General features: G+C 42.0%; 1 protein-coding gene across 1 annotated transcript; it reads right to left on the reverse strand.

Moving 5' to 3' along the window:
- Positions 1-2,885: 2,885 nt before the first annotated feature.
- UFD1 (ubiquitin recognition factor in ER associated degradation 1) lies at positions 2,886-17,033 on the reverse strand. Its single transcript, XM_014518957.2, has 12 exons — positions 16,908-17,033; positions 15,691-15,823; positions 14,894-14,926; positions 13,913-14,034; positions 13,405-13,535; positions 12,036-12,108; positions 9,997-10,065; positions 9,429-9,494; positions 9,091-9,138; positions 7,032-7,120; positions 4,757-4,838; positions 2,886-3,022 (listed from the first exon to the last, which is right to left on the reverse strand). Exons 2-12 carry the CDS (start codon positions 15,809-15,811, stop codon positions 2,948-2,950), a joined length of 909 nt encoding a protein of 302 aa, XP_014374443.1. The 5' UTR covers positions 15,812-15,823; positions 16,908-17,033; the 3' UTR covers positions 2,886-2,947.
- Between the last annotated feature and the right edge of the window lie 856 nt (positions 17,034-17,889).

Below are 17,889 nucleotides of genomic sequence, written 5' to 3' on the forward strand. Positions count from 1 at the left end.
GGGGGTGGGGGGGGTCCAAGGGAAAAGGACTTGGTAGTGGTGGTCTACTACAGACCTCCTCATCAGGATGAGCTAGACCTGGTATTCTCCAGGCAGCTCTCAGAGGCCATTCAGGTGAGAGAGGCGGTGGTCACGGGGGACCTAAATTACCCAGACATCTGCTGGGAGGAGCAGACAGCCAAAATAAACTGCTCAAGTAGGTTCTTAAACTGCATGCAGGACCTCCCCCTAACCCGGGAGGTGTCCAGTCCCACCAGGGTTGCTAGACCTGGGCTTAGCAACAGGGGATGATCTCGTGGGTTGCCTGTGAGTACACAGTAGCCTGGGAGATTTTGACCAAATGATGGTCACAATCCAGCGAAGAGTAGGAAAAATAATCAGCAAGGCTAAAGTGTTAGACTTCAGAAGGGACAATTTTAGTAAACTTAGAAAGCTAGTTAGTGAGGTGGCTGAACTCGAAGAACATCAAGCAAATGGGGGTCCAGGAGGGTTGGCGGTTTCTCAAGGGAGTGTGATCCTTGGGGCACAAAAGGAGTCTATCCCCTTACGCAGGAAAGAGGGCAAGGGGACAAAAAAGCCTCCTTGGCTGAACAGGGAACTCCAGAAAAGACTGGGGGCAAAAAAAGAGATGTATAAGCAGTGGAAGCAGGGGGCAGCCACCAAGGAGGAATATACCTCCCTGGCATGCTATTGCAGGGAATCAGTTAGGCAGACCAAGGCAGGACTGGAGCTTTGGCTGGCTACAGCAATCAAGGACAAAAAGAAGTCCTTCTACAGATACATAGCCAGCAAAAGGAAGGTGCAGAGTAACACAGGGCCCTTGTAGTACAAATCAGGACAGTTGATGGCTGACACAGGGGAAAAAGGCAGAGCTCTTCAATGAGTTCTTCGCTTCAGTATTCCTAAGTACTGGCCAGGACAATTCCCCCAACTTGAACATAGATAGATGTCTGGGAGGCACTAGACTGCCAATGGTTAGTGCTGACTTAGTTAACAAGCACGTGGAGGGGCTGGATGGGTACAGGTCAGCAGGCCCGGATGACCTCCATCCACAGGCACTGAAGGAATTGGCCAGTGTCATAGGTGAGCTGCTGGCACAACTGTTTGAGCACTCATGGTACTCCAGCCAGGTCCCCAAGGACTGGAAAAGGGCCAATGTGGTGCCCATTTTTCAGAAGGGGAGATGGGATGAGCCAGATAACTTTAGGCCAGTCAGTCTCACTTCTATCCTTGGGAAAACGCTGGAAAAAATCATTAAAGAGCACATTTGTGAAGGCCCAGTAGGGGAAATGATGCTGAAGGGAAACCACCATGGGTTAGTCACAGGTACATCCTGCCTGACAAACTTTATAGCCTTTTACGACCAGGTCACACACTGCTGTGACACATGAACTGAGGCAGATGTCATCTACCTGGACTTTAAGAAGGCCTTTGATAGTTTCGCATCCTATTCTCATAAGGAAGCTAGCATGCTGTGGAGTGGATGCTTACACAGTCAGGTGAGTGGCCACTGGCTTAGGAACCGCGCCCTGAGTGGTGGTGGATGGGTCATTTTCAGCCTGGAAGGAGGTGGGTAGTGGTGTCCTTGGACTGGTGTTATTTAATATCTTCATCAGCGATTTGGACGGGGGTGCGGAGAGCACCCTGTCCAAGTTTGCAGATGACAGCAAGTTATGGGGCAAAGTTAACAAACGAGAGAGCAGGGAGCGGATACAGGCTGATCTGGACAGGTTGGATCAATGGGCAGAATGAAATAGGATGCAATTCAACGAAGACAAATGCAAGGTACTCCACCTACGGAGGAATCCCCAGCACACCTATGGGTTGGGGGATGACCTCCTCAGTAGCTGAAAGGGATCTTGGAGTTATAGTTGACTCCAAGATGAACATGAGTCGGCAGTGTAACGAAGCCAATCGCATCTTATCATCCATTAGCAGATGCATGACCAACAGGTTGAGGGAGGTGATGCTCCCCCTCTATGCGGCATTGGTCAGAGGAAATCAGAGGAGGGCCACTCGTATGATTAGTGGCTTCTATGCAAGACCCTATGAGGAGAGGTTGAGGGATCTGGAACTCTTCAGCCTTCACAAGAGACATCTGAGGGGAGACCTTGTAGCCACCTATAAGTTTATTGATGGAGGACAACAGAGAATTGGAGATGCGCCATTTACAAGGGCACCCCTAGGAATAACTAGGAATAATGGGTACAAACTAGTGGAGAGTAGATTCAGGTTAGACGTTAGGAAGAAATTTTTCACAGTAAGGGTGGCCGGAATCTAGAACGGGCTGCCAAGAGAGGTGCTGCTATCACCTAGCCTGGAGGTCTTCAAGAGAAGGCTAGATAGGCACCTGGCTGGGGTCATCTGACCTTGGTCCTCTTTCCTGCCAGGGGCAGGGGGGCAGATACAATGATCCTGTGTGGTCCCTTCCAACCCTACAATCTATGAATCTATGAAGTTTCCTCCCATTAAGGTCTCACATCATATAACTATGTCAGCCTTGGTTTATCATGAACACGTCTCTGAAAATCTTGTTTGAAACAGTGGCCAAAATACAAGGAAAACTATCAAGCATAGAAGAATATAATACTATTATCACCAAGAATAGAAGAGAGTGTAGCACAGTCTCCAGGACTGAGTCAGCAGAAAAGTCACTGTTCCTTTGAATAAAGCAGAGCTTGGTGGTTTTGTTATCTCAGATAAACCTGAGAAGTACTTTCCCTCTTTCCAGAACACAAAAGGAACCATTTCAATCTCTTGGAATTTAGTTCTCAAATGAAAATAAGAATTCAAACCAGTAACGCCACTTAAAATTAAAAAAAAAAAAAAAGGTAACAGTGTGTGTTTCATAAAAACAAAGTCTCTCTCCTCTTAACCACACTAACTGAAATCCAAATATGCTGCGTATTATTTTATTTTCCTCCCAGCTGGCTAAAGGTTCCATAATTTATGGTTTTCTTCCCTTCTTCCGCAGGGATTGACCTTCTCCTGAAAATGCAATGAACCGGCTTCCAGCCTCATCCTGAAATGGAGGAAGAAGACGTGATTTAGATTTCCTTTGTTCATAACTGAGATGTACGTCTTCAGACATTTATTTCAAACAGTATTCCCTCATAAAAGCATTGATATGTGCTAAATCTCAATCATTAAAGTAAAACTTATACAGTGCAACTCCCACCACTTAAAATATCCACAATTAATGCAGGCTACCATCTCCATCAGGGAAAAAGCACCAGCCATTTGCCCTTTATCTAGATTTCAAAGCCTTTGCTCGCACCATATCAAATAAGCAGTTATTTCAAGTAGGTTGAGCTGTTCTGATTAGTTTCACTGCTAATACTAATTGTGACCACTGCTAAACCAATGAGGCCACAATAAGTGATGGTAGGGACTCAATAACAGCTTTCATCCATCAAAAATGTTAGTATTTTAGTGACCTTCCAATTTAATAAAAGCATTAAAATCCACCGGGCACCACTTCCATTTCATATTTTCCTTTATACCCACACTAGGCAAATCTTTAAAAATCAGCTAACAAGAGAATATCCAAGTTTTTCCTGTAGATTATGGGCATTAACAAAAGTTCTCCATGATGAACTTAAGCTGACAAAGGCTCAGGACCCAGAAAATGGATCCAACGGTCCTCAGCAAGAAATGATTTATCTTCGTTATCAGTAAAACGCTCCCATCCTTATTCACCACCTAACATAGGGGTATCAGACTCACTAAGCTGTATGGGCTGGATTAGCGGTGCTAAACCAGTCCTCGGGCTGGATTGGGCCAACAGTTCCTCTCTTTTTCTCTCTCCCTCTGCCCCAGCATACCTGATCTGGTGGCCGTTCCAGCTGGTCTGGGACCTGCACTCAGGACTGTTACGCAGCGCCTGTTCCAACCAGATCGAGATCCAAACTGCACACACCACCTGTGAGCAGCCTAGGTCCTGGAGCAGGCACCACATGCAGTAGTCTGCCAGGACAGGCACCATGTGCAAATTGGCTACTGCTTTGGCTGGACTGAGCTGCACCAAGAGCCCGTTCTGGCCACTTCAGGATCTGCACCACATGCAATGCGGGTCCAAGACTGGCTGGAGTAACCACTGTATCAGGTATGCTGGGATGCAGGGAGTTCCGTCAGCCTGATCTCACGTAGGTCTAGTCAGACCCCTGGGCAGCACCATGGGCCAGATGGCAGGCCTCCATTGGCTGGATCAGGCCCACATCTGACACCCTGATCTAACAGATACAAGAGAGCGAGCCACTCCCACCCTAACATGCTACCATTTATTCACATCTACTGAAAAATATGGCTGATCATCATACAATGGATAGGATACTACAACAGAGCCCTGTTTTTCCCATCAAAGATAAGTAACTGCTTTGGCTCTGATAGGAGTTACTGATATCTGTGATAAGAAGTGCTTGCAACACAATAATCCCCATTGTTGATGGATTTATCAGCAGAAAAGAGATCACACTGATCAGAAGCCAGAGTCAAATACCCTAAGGAGCACTATTTTCCATGAAAAAAATCCTTCAGTGAAAGGAATTTTCTCATGCTATTAGGAAATTATTTTGGCTGTGTTCCAGTAAAATGGTCATATTTAAAACTAGCATACTGTTCTGAACTGGTCCGATCTCAGATGGGTGGGCAGCATCACACTACACAAAGTTTTCCAGCATTTGTGGAACCCAAAAGCAATACAGACTCACATGGTAATAATTTCTGTATTCAAAGGGCAAGGTTCAGTCTTACTTACCTCTTCAACTTTCTTGACTAGTGGCCGTGAGTTTCTAATGAAGGTGATTTTACCAATTTTGAAGTCATAATTGGGTATCCCTCTGGAAAAGGAAGATTGAAGTATTGAGTTAAAGAAGAAACCTTTGCACCCACTACAGAGGAACACATGTAATGAACAATAAAAGAAGGATCCTTGGCTTTTTTTTTTCTCCTATTTGAATCTCTTTCTGACTTCTTTGAATGACTGTCATCACAACTGTCTTGTAAACCAGGGGTGGGCAAAATATGGCCCACAGGCCATATCCGGCCTGTGGATGGGCTTTGTCCAGCCCATGGCAGGTTCCTCAGTTACACCTGGCCCAAGCATTGTCCCGCAGTGGCACGTCTTATCGTCCCCTAGGCATGCAGTGGCACTGGGGCAGCTCCACACTGGACTGTCTTTCCAGGCAGCAGCATTTGCTGGCCCCAGCCCCGCGGTACTGGCAAGGATCCATGCACAGCCCCACCCCACCCCTGCTGCAAACTCGCTTGCTCACACTGAACAGCTGCAGCAACAGCAGTGCCAGCGGGGCAGAAGCATGGTAGGTGCGGGGGAGAAGTGGCCCCTACCCTTCAGCACTGCCCAGTGGGCTGCCCAGTGCTTCCTGCAGCAGCCATGCAGATCCCACACTGGGCTGCCCTGCATCGGCTGTGTGCTGCCCCACAGGACAGCCCACAGTGACAGCGAAAGGCAACCCAGCATGGGCTCTGAGTGGCTGCTGCAGGAAGTGCTGGGCAGCACTGAGGGGGAGGGTCTGCTTTTCCCCCCCACACAGAGCACACTTCTTCCCCACTGGCACTACTGTTGCTGCAGCTGTTCAATGTGAGCAGGTGAGTCTGCAGCAAGCGCAGGGCGGGACGAGGCTGTGCACGGGTCCCTGCCAGTACCACAGGGCTGGGGCCAGCAGCTGCCTGGAAAGGCAATCCAGCACAAAGCTGCTCTGACCCTGCTGCATGCCTAGGAGGTGGCATGATGTGCTACGGGTGGGTGGTGCAGAGCAGGCTCAGGCTGGGTCAGGGCTGTGTGCAGGTCTGGCTAATCAGCTCCTGCTGGGATCAGTATGGAGCAGATGTGGCATGGCGCTGTTGGCAGTGGCAGGGAGACTGCAAGGCATACAGGCTCCGGGCTGTTGCAGAGCAATATACAAGAGTAAGACTTCATGTTGAGCAATCACCTCTATATACACGACACAAACACACAAAATTAGGACAAAAAAAAAAATCTTTAAAAAATAAAATTAAAATATGTTATTTTGGATGTTAGATTTTTAGTATATAACTTGTGTTTTTTCCTGGTTCCATGATGGCAAACCCCTTTCCCAAAAGGAGTACTTCTGGGGAAAGAGCAGGGACTTCCGGTGACAAAGGTCAGCAGTTAGAGGGTGGGACTTCTGGCACCAAGATGGCAACCAGGGGGCGGGGCACTTGTCGAGGGCTGCAAGGGTAGCCCCACCCCTTGACATCTCACTAAACTTGTGAAGCTGCCCTCCTGTCGTAATAATTGCCCTCCCTTGTAAACACATCAGACTCTGGACACAAAACTATTAAGCGCTAAGCAAATGCTGCCAAGAAACAGAACCTCCAGTGAAGAATTGACATTTAAAGCGTGTACAGCCATGTTCCTTTGCCATGTCTGCACTTTTCAAGAAGGTTCAATTTTTCTGCTAGTGTTCCATATTCTTACACCAGTGAGCTGCAACCCCACATTTTCAGAGGACCATTTCTATTATAACTGAGAATTTTGAATGACATTCATCTAAAATCAAAACAAGACCACAAGACTTATCTGCTCAATTTCGAAAGCAAAGGAAGTTAAATGCTTGCTTTAGACGAGCGGTTGGCAACCTACAGCTTGTGGGTAAAATATGGCCTGGCAAACAATTCCATCCAACCCACAAAGCAATTGGCAACAATTCAGTAGAGAAGAGAAATTGGTGACAATTCAGCAGCACGGAAAGCAGTGACTAGGTTGGAAGCAGTGGCAGCAATTTAGTGATGGGGGAAAGTGGCAGCAGCTGGACTGCAAGTGGCATTCTGTCTTTGGAGTAAGCTGCGCTAATTTGGCCTGCCACTCATAAAAAGTTGATGACCCCTGAACTCTAGCCAGTTAAAATAGAACATTTTTTACTTGAACAAACACATCTGAAAAAAATCAGGATCTCAGTGATATTACAGTAGCAGAACAACATTTTAAGAACGACTCACTCTGCTTTAAAGATTTTTTACCTGTTGAACACTGCATGAAATGGACTAACCTTCGAATTTCTCCTGGTTTAATTGGCGATGGACTAGGCTCAACACCTTTCTTCTTGCCATCTAATCTGTTTCCAGAGCCAGAGAATGCCTACAAGTGCATATAGTAAATACGGTCAGTTCTCCTTAAGTTCCACTTTACAGCTACTTCAAATTTAAGCTGCACATTGTCACAACCCAATTAAATTGTGCCCATGCCACTGAGCAAGAGATACCATTCAAATCATCCTCATTTTGACGATTAAGGGTTAAAAGACATCCCTGCCAAAAATTCCTTGAAACAAAACGCGGCCAGAGTACTGTAGATAATTGGTCAGCTGAAATAAAAAGCGAGGGGAAACTATATATAATTGGTCAAAAATTAAGCGTAAGCTCCTCACACGTAGCACACACATAACAGGTAGAGAAACCTAACCCACTACTTTGTAACTTGAGGAGACAAAGAGCTGCCACCTGCCAAAAATTAAAGATTCCATATAACGGTTCACGATTGGGTATCTCTGTCAAACACCTCTGCCTATAAATAGTTTAATGGTTTCCGCCCAAGGTGGAGAACTCTGGGGATCTCTAAGGAGACACCTGTGCTCATCACCAGAGAGTTGGAAACTTGATCAATTCCCAATCAATCATCCCCGTCATCATAAAATATTGACGTAGAAAAGTCTTGCAAGCCCGACCGTTCGTTCCGGCGCCACGTCCGTCATTACTTTGCTGTAACCTGAATGCGTGTACTCAACTCTGTAACCGAAGCTGTAATGGAACAAAGGCTCGCCTGCGTCGTCATCACTATCTAGGCGACGTAAGTAAACAAACTCCTGTAACCTACACGTGTCTGTGCCTGATTAATTCCACTCCATCCATGAATTACCCGCCTGCCGAGTTCAAAATCTAAACACTCCGGTGTGAGTCAGATGGCTGCTGGCGGCTGCTCTGATTTACGACACACAAAGGTATATTAAATAAATAAATAAATAAATATGGCTAGAACGAGCAGAGGATCAAGATTTGGGCTCCTCTGCTGGGCCAGTATTTGTAATCTGCATTGCCATGCAGGGAACTGAAGTGGTATTTCAATTCCCAGGTTCTAGATCCTCCTAAGCTGACATGGTAGAGGGCACCTACTATCACTGGCTACCACCTCTCCACCCACTTGCATGAAAATGATCAATTATGAAGGAATTCTTACTTGATCCTCCAGATTAACCTTACAGACTCTGTATTACTTTATGTGAGTACCTGCTCATAAATCACTGCTCACTAATGTAAAGAATTTGCTTAAAGTGGCTGAATCTTACAAAAGCTCCATACCCTAATACTACAACAGCATCTAGTTGTTCTTATTCCACCATTTCAATCTATTTTTAATTAAGGGAACTTTTTCAGTCCTTATTATAAATATAGTTACTGATATAGAAGTCTCCAAGTTGCTAAACAATATATATTATAAAAACAAATTTTGCTTCCCTAGAATATGCTCTTAAACATTACTCTCATTAAACACAGCTCATCTACCACAAATGATATTTACTGCTGCACCTGTATTTTGTACATTCCCAAGGAAACGTTTCTTACAGAAAGAATATACTATGCAGGATCTCTCTTAATCAAAGGATTATATATTTTCTTTTGGTGATGGTCACCAGGTGATGGCTCTTGGGAGCATCTGCAAAAATGGCTCAGAGCCTTGTCTGATGGCAGGACCTGTAATGGTGAGGTGTCCTTGCAACTTATAGTTAAATCAGCACCTGCCATTAATAGAAGCACCCTTCCTTCAGCAGAAATGGACATTTCTGATAGATGGAAAGTCTGAGGCAAGCACCTGCATAAAGCACAAGCCAGCTGGGGAACCTCAACAGAGAAGAGCTGTGAAGCCCTAAAGACTAAGACAGGACCCACAGAGCTGGTGAGGCAGAGTCATTCTATTTGTATCTTTATTTGTTAGGTAATAAAGAAAAGCACTAAGCAGAGGGATTGGAGTTGTGCAGGTGTCTGAAACGTGTTTTCATATTCCCTGGTTAAAGTTCCTGCCCACCAGTTTACAGACAGAAAAAGCAGACTTACACGAAATCCTATGTCACTCACATATCCACTGTGATCTGCTTCAACATCCTATTCAAAAGAAGGAAAAACAAGTTGCTTCATAAATGGTCCCATGAAATTCCTAGCAAATAAATTTACAGATCCATGTTTTAATTTTTTTAATAAATCATTTGAGGCAGACCATCTACCATAGAATGGAATTGGGAAGGAAAGAGAGAAAGCAATACACTTTATGGCCTGGAATCTTGATCTATCGAGGCTTTTCAGACTAATGTTTTCAACAGTGATCTCTGCTCTATAACAAACAAGGTTGGCAACTAAAAAGAATTTGCTCTGGAGAACAAGATACATTCACTCACTGTGGTCTCCTCATGCTGTGTATTTCTTTCTGGTTCTTTGTATCCCAAGGGTGCATCAAAATCCACCTGTTTTTATAAGAAGAGATTATTTGTTTAAATCCGGTAACTCATTTTTAGATTTGTGTGTCATAACATTACTCCCAGATCTCTGTAGACTGCCACTCTATTTTGAACTACAGATAATTTATCTTTTAAAAAGTTCAGGTAGCAAATATACTGAAAGTGTGGCAGCCTGGACCTCTGAACATGCTTCTCCAGCGCACAATGTAAATCCACTGTCAGGGCAGCATAGAACACAAGCTGCTTTGACCTTCAGTCTTAAGGGCTATCCAACAACCAGTACCTTTCATGACAACATAAAATACAAGTGCCAAAAAGGATGATCAGAAAGTTAGATTTAAATGAACCATCTCACTTGAGTCACCTGAATATGCAAGATCTTTTCAGACCAGCTAAGATGCATGGGTCAGTGATGCACTGACAATCCTCCCATGATGAAACACACTGTACTGATCAGCAACCCCTTCTCAAATGGTGAAAGAAGTCCAGCCACAAGACCCTGACTTACATTCATGTCACACTCTATGATGGACACAGCTTTATCAGGTTTGGTTTCCATCACCCGAAGTTCATAGATCTGAAAAAGTAAATCACATTATGAAGCGGTTTTCTTTGGTGTGCAAATTAACGATCAGACACTTGGGTGAACCCTTCATTTCCGAGAACACTTCTTTCAATGGACTATAAGTTGTTCAAGAGGAAGGTCTGCCTCCGTGTTTCAACAGAATGCAGTGCAAGGCCTCAATTCAGAACAATGCTTCTGGAAGCCATCACAAGCAACAGTATTCCAAAAAGGCAGAATTTTATAGTAAAGATTAGCATTTGCTTCTGAACAGAGCTAGACAGATTTATTTTGTCAAGGCCAATCACCTGGTTCTACATCTTCTGACCCTGTTTTGAAGCAGCAGCTGCAAGTTAGAATGAATATTGTTTTAATTTGGTGTCGTCTTTGTTTTGCGACATGCCCTTCTATAGTTTGATTACTACGTTTTATCTGATATGACTTATGATTAATCTGTATATCATCAGAGCCGAGCTAAAAGCTGGAAAACAGGCACTTTGCCCAAAAACACAAATAATATTTAAAGAGTTATTCAATAATTTTAAAGAAGTTAGGTTTGGGTTCATTGGCTTCAAATACTTCTCATTTAATTATAGGTAGGCAGGCCAAACAGCTGCTCTGTGGCAAGTGCCTGTGTGCGTGCCATTACTCCGTGGTAGTTGAGGTAGTTTATCCCTCGCAGTAAGTAGGGCAAACAAGCTCACTGGCAGCTACCATGGTCACTAGTATGTTAAGTCCATAGCCTAGCTGACCTCGTAGTAACTTGTTCGTATGCCATATAAGCAAATAAGAGGCAGGTCAGGCTTTTTCTTTCATTTTTTTAAAATTACAAAACTCATATTTTAAATTAAGTCAGTATGAAATGTCTAGCTTCAGTGAATTTCCCAGTGGCACCCCCTGTCATGTCATTTTAATTATTGATTTACGTAAGAGACACTTGAGAGCCCATTTTTCACAAGTGGCCCAGTATGACAAGATATAAAGCTCCTATTAAAATTAATGAAAGTTGTGGCTGCTCAGAATTTCACGTGCTCTTCCTCCTCTCTTAGTTTAGATCTGGAGGGTTGCCCTTGCTCACCATCTTCTGGTTCAGTCTGAATTAATCAAGGAGGATAGAAACCTCTCACTGTTGAGGTCAGGGTCTTCATATGCTGCAGCTCCATTATCTGCCTCTTCTGTAGATATGTGTTCCAGAAACTGATTTTGTTTTAAACAAAAAAGTAATCATGGTTGCTAAGCATGCCTTAAATACCAAGAACAGAGCCTCAACAAGTACAGTTTTGTTTGCCAGAGACTATAACTAATCTTAATCATAGCTCAGAAAGGAACAAACTGATCCGTTTTTTGCAATAAGGATTTGATTCTGAAATCAAATTACAATACTTTTAGCACCAACATTATTTCATAATTCATAATTCAAATAATGCAAAGTTTCCAGAAAATGTCCTTATCCCACAATCCCAAATGATTCAATACCTGCTGAGGTTGCCAATACACTCAGCTACTTCAATGTCCAGCTGCCTAAAATGCCAACTTCTCCCATAACTACTTGCAAGGCAGCCATGGAGAGACAATGCAAAAGTTTGCGCCACATTAAAACGTGACAGCATAAGATATACAGATACAATACCAACATTACCTATTGATTGCACTATTCACTGTGAGAAACTAATTTAGGTGATATCAACACAGAATTCTTATTGGTGACTGCACATTTCGATTTATGGGACTGCTTCCCAGATGCTTCTCAAGTCCCTGTTTCAGAGCTCTGACATCTTTTCTATTTGGAACGATCTGTTCCTGACCGTTTAGCTTCCCCAATATCCAACTATCTATCTGTGAAGATTAAGGAAGCACAAGTGCCCAGGTGCTGTTTTGATTAGAAAAGTGCTTATGCACGTGAGAAATGGGTATAAAACCAGAACTGATTTTCCATTTACCGCAGAGATGTATTTAGATATTGCCATTTACATTACATACTATACCTTCTCATTGTAGTTGATGGCAATTACATCCCCAGTGGTTAGACAGGCAAAGTTTCTCAGTGCATTCTCTAATCTTTGCACTATGTTAAGATAAAAAATATACTTATTTTCTGTGTAGAATTAAAGTAATATAACATTTGCATTCTGCAGTGGTAGGTTTTCCTAACAAGCAGGCTTAAAAAGTTAAGTACCATGGACAGCTGTCCACGAAGCATTAAGTTGTAAAGCATCTCTTATAAATAACCTTCAAGATGCCTGATAAAGATTCTCTGGACAGTAAGCCAAGACATTCATTTCCAGCTATAATGGGCTTCCCCCCCACTCCCACCTTTTCTTACTCATTCAGAACATCCAGTAAACAAAGGCCAGGACAGCAAAAAAGTAGAGAGATTGTCTCAAGTTAGGCTTTTGAAATCAGTGGCCTGATTCACCAAGTACCAAGGAGTTACATATGTACCATTACAAGGAAAAACTATTCCTCATCTTTTCTTGCCCATTGGGTCAAAGACTGCCTGAGCAACAGCTACAGCCAGTTAAGGCCAACTACAGGCAGTCCTCAACTTACAACATTTTGAGTTACAAAGTTTCGTACTTAGAACATTTATAAATTGACACCCTGTTTCAACTTTCTGACGTCAGTTTTGACTTTACAACGCTTGATCTGACGTGACATCACATCAGCGAACAAGTTCGCTGCGTCACCCATCTCCCTGGAGAACATCTGTCCAAACTTCTTTGGATACTTTCTTTAAGAAAGCAGACAAGACTCCAGAAAAACCTACAGCCAAGACTCCCGAGAAGACTCCAGCCAAGAACCCTTCAAAAAGTTCAGCAAAGTCACCTCAAAGAAGTCCTTCCAAATCAATATGATTGCTATTTACAATATAAATGCATTAATGTGGCTATATTATTCATCTATAATTGATTAAGTACAAAATTCTGGGTTATTTTTGGTGAAAACAGGGTATTGGGCCTTGGTTCAGGAACCAATCCCCATTTATAACATTGTTTCCTATGGGAAAAATGGTTCTGAGTTACGTTTTGACTTAAGACACAGTTTTCAGGAACCAATTATGTCGTAAGTCCGAGGACTGCCTGTACACAAGTTAGCCTTAACTTACCTGGCCTTTGTTTAGAAGACTGCATTCATTTCATGCCATACTTTTTACAGGCAAGTCACAACTTTTCTGATCATTTGCTCTACTGCTACAAGTTTTTGAGAAGTAGCAACTATTACCTGGTGTTAGAAATATACAACCAGTACTTGGAAAGCTGTTCCCAGCTTGTCCTCTCTAATTATGGGAAAGAAGTATAGCCACAGTCCCAAGCCCCTTCCATTATTCTATTAGGTATTCAGTGAAAAGGATACACAGCTTTGGGATTGGTGATGTCAAGGAAATCTGGACTCTGTGGTTGAAATTTGGAGTAAGTAGCTACTTGAAGATTGACACTTTCTACCTGCACCAGGCCGCCTTCCTCCAGCAACAAGTTCTGCATCATCTGCAAACAACGATGCCAAGAATAATATACTATATACAATGATCTAGGCAACAAAACCAGATCATTTTATATGGAATTTCCCCAGGGAATATGCAAATATAATAGGGCTTTATGCCCTGAAATCCATAGGGTTGCATTGGGCTTTATCATAGCCCTGTATCTGTATCATAGCCCTGTACCTCAGTAACAACACAGTATACACGCCACGATCTACTTTGATTAACTTAAAGCAAAGCTTCAGCTGCAACCGAGATGCTTGAAAATGTTATTGTGCAACAAGGATACAATTTCAGCAAATATTTTACTTTAATATTAAAGCAACACACCACACAAATCCTATTCTTTAGTTTATGCCAGTTCAATGAATGGCAACTTACCCAGTGTGGAAGATAACAAATGCCCTCATCAGCTACAAACTCCAGCACTCCACAGTGTGTCATTCGATCTGAATTTTTATTGGTTAGCTTAAACAACATAGGGTAGGTAATGTTAAGTCGACCTGGTGAATGAGAAAAAATACTGTTTGTTATCAAACAAACACAGTTACAGGATGCACTAAGGCTATACATTATAGCAAGCTAATATCCTAGTATTGGATGGTTTAGCCCAATACCCCAGCTCCACAAACAAGTCCAGAGATATAAAGCAGATATATATATATTAAACTACGATTCTGCATTTAGCCCTTGTAAGTGCCTCTCCAATGCGCCTCTGGAGTGCAGGATGACATGGTAAAACAGTACTACTGTACTAGCACTGAAACATTGTTCTGTTCAAGCTTCAATCAGCTACAGAATATGACTTATAATCTTCAGTTGGATAGTGCATTAGAGTTTCTCTAGACAAGTGGTGTACTGTACTAAGGAAAAGATAAGAGCCCTTAGCTAGAAAAAAGAACAAAAATGGTCAAAACACCTGTCTTCTGGGAGAACTAAATAAAGGGAACAAACGCCTCATTTTGTTGAATGACCATCCTTTTTCTGCCTTTCAAATTAACTTTGTGAATTCTCATTGCCCAGTAAAACCGAGCTAGCAAATAAACGGAGTTATCTGTAAGCATAAATGTAAAGGAGGATAAATTACTTCATAAATATAAACATTCACATTATGGTCAAGCAGCTGTTGGAAATTTTACACTGTCTGCCTATTATTTGAGCAACATGGAGACAAAAGCAAATGACTTTGTATTTATTATCTTTTGCTGGATGTATTGTCTGACAATGTTTTGTTTCAATATGGGATCGCCATCGTCTTGATTTAAACCAGACCTTAAAGAATATGCAAGTCTGTTACTTGACTAAGCATTTATCACAGCCTTATTGTCTGATGTTTTTAACCGCAGAATAAAAATTACTTACTCAATTGATCCAAAGCAGACGGTGGCATAATTACTGCAGAAATTAAACAAAAAAGGTAAAGTAAGATTAGGAACAGCACAGCTATGGAAGACAATATAGTATACAGCCTTATCTTTCCTTTTTGTCAGGCAGCACATTACAGTGGTACTGACTTCAGAAAAGTAATTTTTCAAATTACAAAAGAAATTAATCTAGACAAACAATATTCACTAGCCCAAAATGTATATTTTATTTTGGAGACACAGGTGAAAGGAGAATATAAAAGTTTTATGGGACTTAATATTAATAAATATGCTTTCCACAAGTAATTTTTTTTTGGTTGGATTCATTCATTCTTTTGAAATGGGGACAACTCAAACATCATGAGACAGGACTGACATGACAGCCTGAAAGTAAAGCGGGTATATCTATTTTCTTTGATCAAACTGAGTGAGCTATCAAGAAAGTAATAATGAGAGGAAAATATTTTTAAAGTTTATGAAGTTTACATGACACATTATTAGTGATAAGGAAAAACTTTTGTGAAAAAAATAAATAGTAGATCTTTCCCAATTTATCTCTACATAAATTAGTAACAACCCCAGCTTCAGTTAACTTATACTAGTGTTGGAAAACATGATTTTGAGTTATACAGTGCCCTTGTTACTCAAGCCACAAAACCAACACATACACATGTGCTTTTATGCTCGGGGCCTAACACTGTTTCTCCAACCACTTTCTATAAACAATACTAATGAACATTATCATTCACATGTAACCTTCAACAATGTAGTATTCAAAATAAAACATGCACATACTCTTCCCGCCTTTCTCCACATCTGACCTGTCATTAGGTCCTGCAAGCATGGACACTGAGAAGCAACGATATTGAGTTGAGAAACGGTTCTGGAAAACTCGGGGTATTGGATGATCAAACATGTTAAAAGAAAACTAGAGGAAGAAAAAAAAAATGACAGAATATTAGCAGGCACCATCATACTAAGATTTCCAGCCAGTTGTTCGTCAAGCCAAAGCCACTGTAATAAATAATGTGTACTTATTTTTCCTGAGACCTAATATATTCAAGAAAGGTACACAGAAAAATACAACACAAAGATTAGTTACATGCATGTACCAATGAACTTATGAAATAGGATAGTGGAAATTCATCTATGAATTATTTCCACAATTGCAATTTGACTGTTTTTACAAACTAAAGCAGAACAGACTTCAGTTCCAAGTTAAAAATATACATGCTAGAGATCATTGATTTGTACAGTGTTGCAGCAGTATGCTGTACAGATCTATCAGTGTACAATCAACAAGGAATAAAGTGGCTACAATTTCTTCTACATTATTCATCACAGGACCAGCAGCTTTGCGAATGTACATCAAGTTCATGAAAAGAACACTAAATACTGACCAGCTGCATTAAGAAATTGAACATCTGATAAAATAATGAGCACTACATTACGTTTCCAGAGTGCCCCACACAACTTAAAAAGGCATTAGAAAACAGATTAAAAGATGGATCAACAAAAATAAAATATGAACAACTTGGAAAAAATAATGCAGTAGATGGTAAAACTTCAGACCTCAAACGAGCGAGTTATGCACATGCTTCAGTTTCCATACACACATTATTCTATTAAATTCAGTGTAGCTACTCAGCTGCATAAAGTTAAGCATGTACTTAACATTTCCAAGACTGTAGTTTTAATGATTGCTTCCTAAAGACACTAGCAATAATACAGGATAATTACAATAATAATTATATGAAGAGTAATTAATAAAGTTAAGCAAGTAGCAAAAGGCTCATTTTCTGGGACAGTTCAAATAATACTTAGAAAATGAAGCGTAGGGCGCTGTTAGGAAAGACTAGCCATTTTAACCATTTTTCCCCATTCTTCAAGCTCAGACAATGTGGGGTACCAGGTTTAACAGCTTCCCATATCCTGAAAAATTCTTCTCTTTGTTTCTTTTACAAATCAAAATACTAACTGGATACTCAGTGAAAAAGCTGAACAACTTTTACCTCTTTCTGGATTTAATATCAAGTTCTCAGCCACACTTCTAAACTGAAGAAATTAGAAATAACCATTGTAAGTGCTCCACACTAACACTGCTAGGCCCATAGCCTTCAGGCTCAGTTTATGCATTGTCATCTCTCTATGGGAAAACACGCAGACATAAGCCTTAAATGTTGGTGAAAGAATTTCACTCGTTCGGACCCAACCCCGGGCACTGCCCTCTTTTAGCAGAGATGTGGTTAAGCCACATTAGACTGAAGTCAAGCAGAAGGCAGAGTAGATCTGGCACCTTATAAACTAAATTAATGTTGAGAGGTACACAGCACGAGCCTTTGGCACTTCATCAGAGGTTTCATCACATCATCTGATGATGATGAGCTGAAACTCACCAAAGCTTGTGAAGTATCTCTTTGTGCCCCCCCCAAAGATCTATAGCTAGACAGATAGATATCTATATATCTTTATACACACAGATGTTTCTATGTGTGTGTGAATATATATATACATACATGCACACACATACATATATCTATATTTATATAGGTATATCTATATTTATATACACACATATCAATCTCTCTCTCTCTCTATATATATATATATAGATTATAATATAATATATATAAACAGTGTGTGTGTGTATATCTGGAAATCTCTCACTCTCTAGATGTCTGTATGCTTTATGTATTGAGAGAGCTACAGCTACCTATTTATCTATAGATCTAGGAGTTAGTCTCTAAGGTGCAAATCTACCCGGCCAGCCACTGTCCCCCACTGTACACAGGTTGGTCTCCCCCGGCCCGGCCCGGCCCGGCCCCTCCCAGGGGAGGCCGGGAAGGAGGCAAGGCCGCGAGCGAGGAGCTGGCAGCAGGGCCGCGGGCGCGCGCTCCGGGAGGGGAAGGGGCTCTTTTTAGAGCCTTTTCCCCTTCGCCCCTTTCCCCGCCGAGCCGCGGGGGGGGGCTCCGCCGAGGCCCCGCTGTCCCCCCA

This window comes from Alligator sinensis, unplaced genomic scaffold (assembly GCF_000455745.1).
Source record: "Alligator sinensis unplaced genomic scaffold, ASM45574v1 scaffold570_1, whole genome shotgun sequence".
In the NCBI taxonomy this organism is placed as follows: domain Eukaryota; kingdom Metazoa; phylum Chordata; order Crocodylia; family Alligatoridae; genus Alligator; species Alligator sinensis.

What these genes read in the sequence shown, in the direction of transcription:
- UFD1 (XM_014518957.2), bottom strand. Translation starts at nt 15,811, where the DNA reads ATGTTTGATCATCCAATACCCCGAGTTTTCCAGAACCGTTTCTCAACT. An exon ending in TTTGTTATCTTCCACACTGG is followed by an intron (nt 13,536 to 13,912) that starts GTAAGTTGCCAT and finishes CGTTGTTTGCAG; the next exon opens with ATGATGCAGAACTTGTTGCT. An exon ending in CCATCAACTACAATGAGAAG is followed by an intron (nt 10,066 to 12,035) that starts GTATAGTATGTA and finishes TTACTTTTTCAG; the next exon opens with ATCTATGAACTTCGGGTGAT.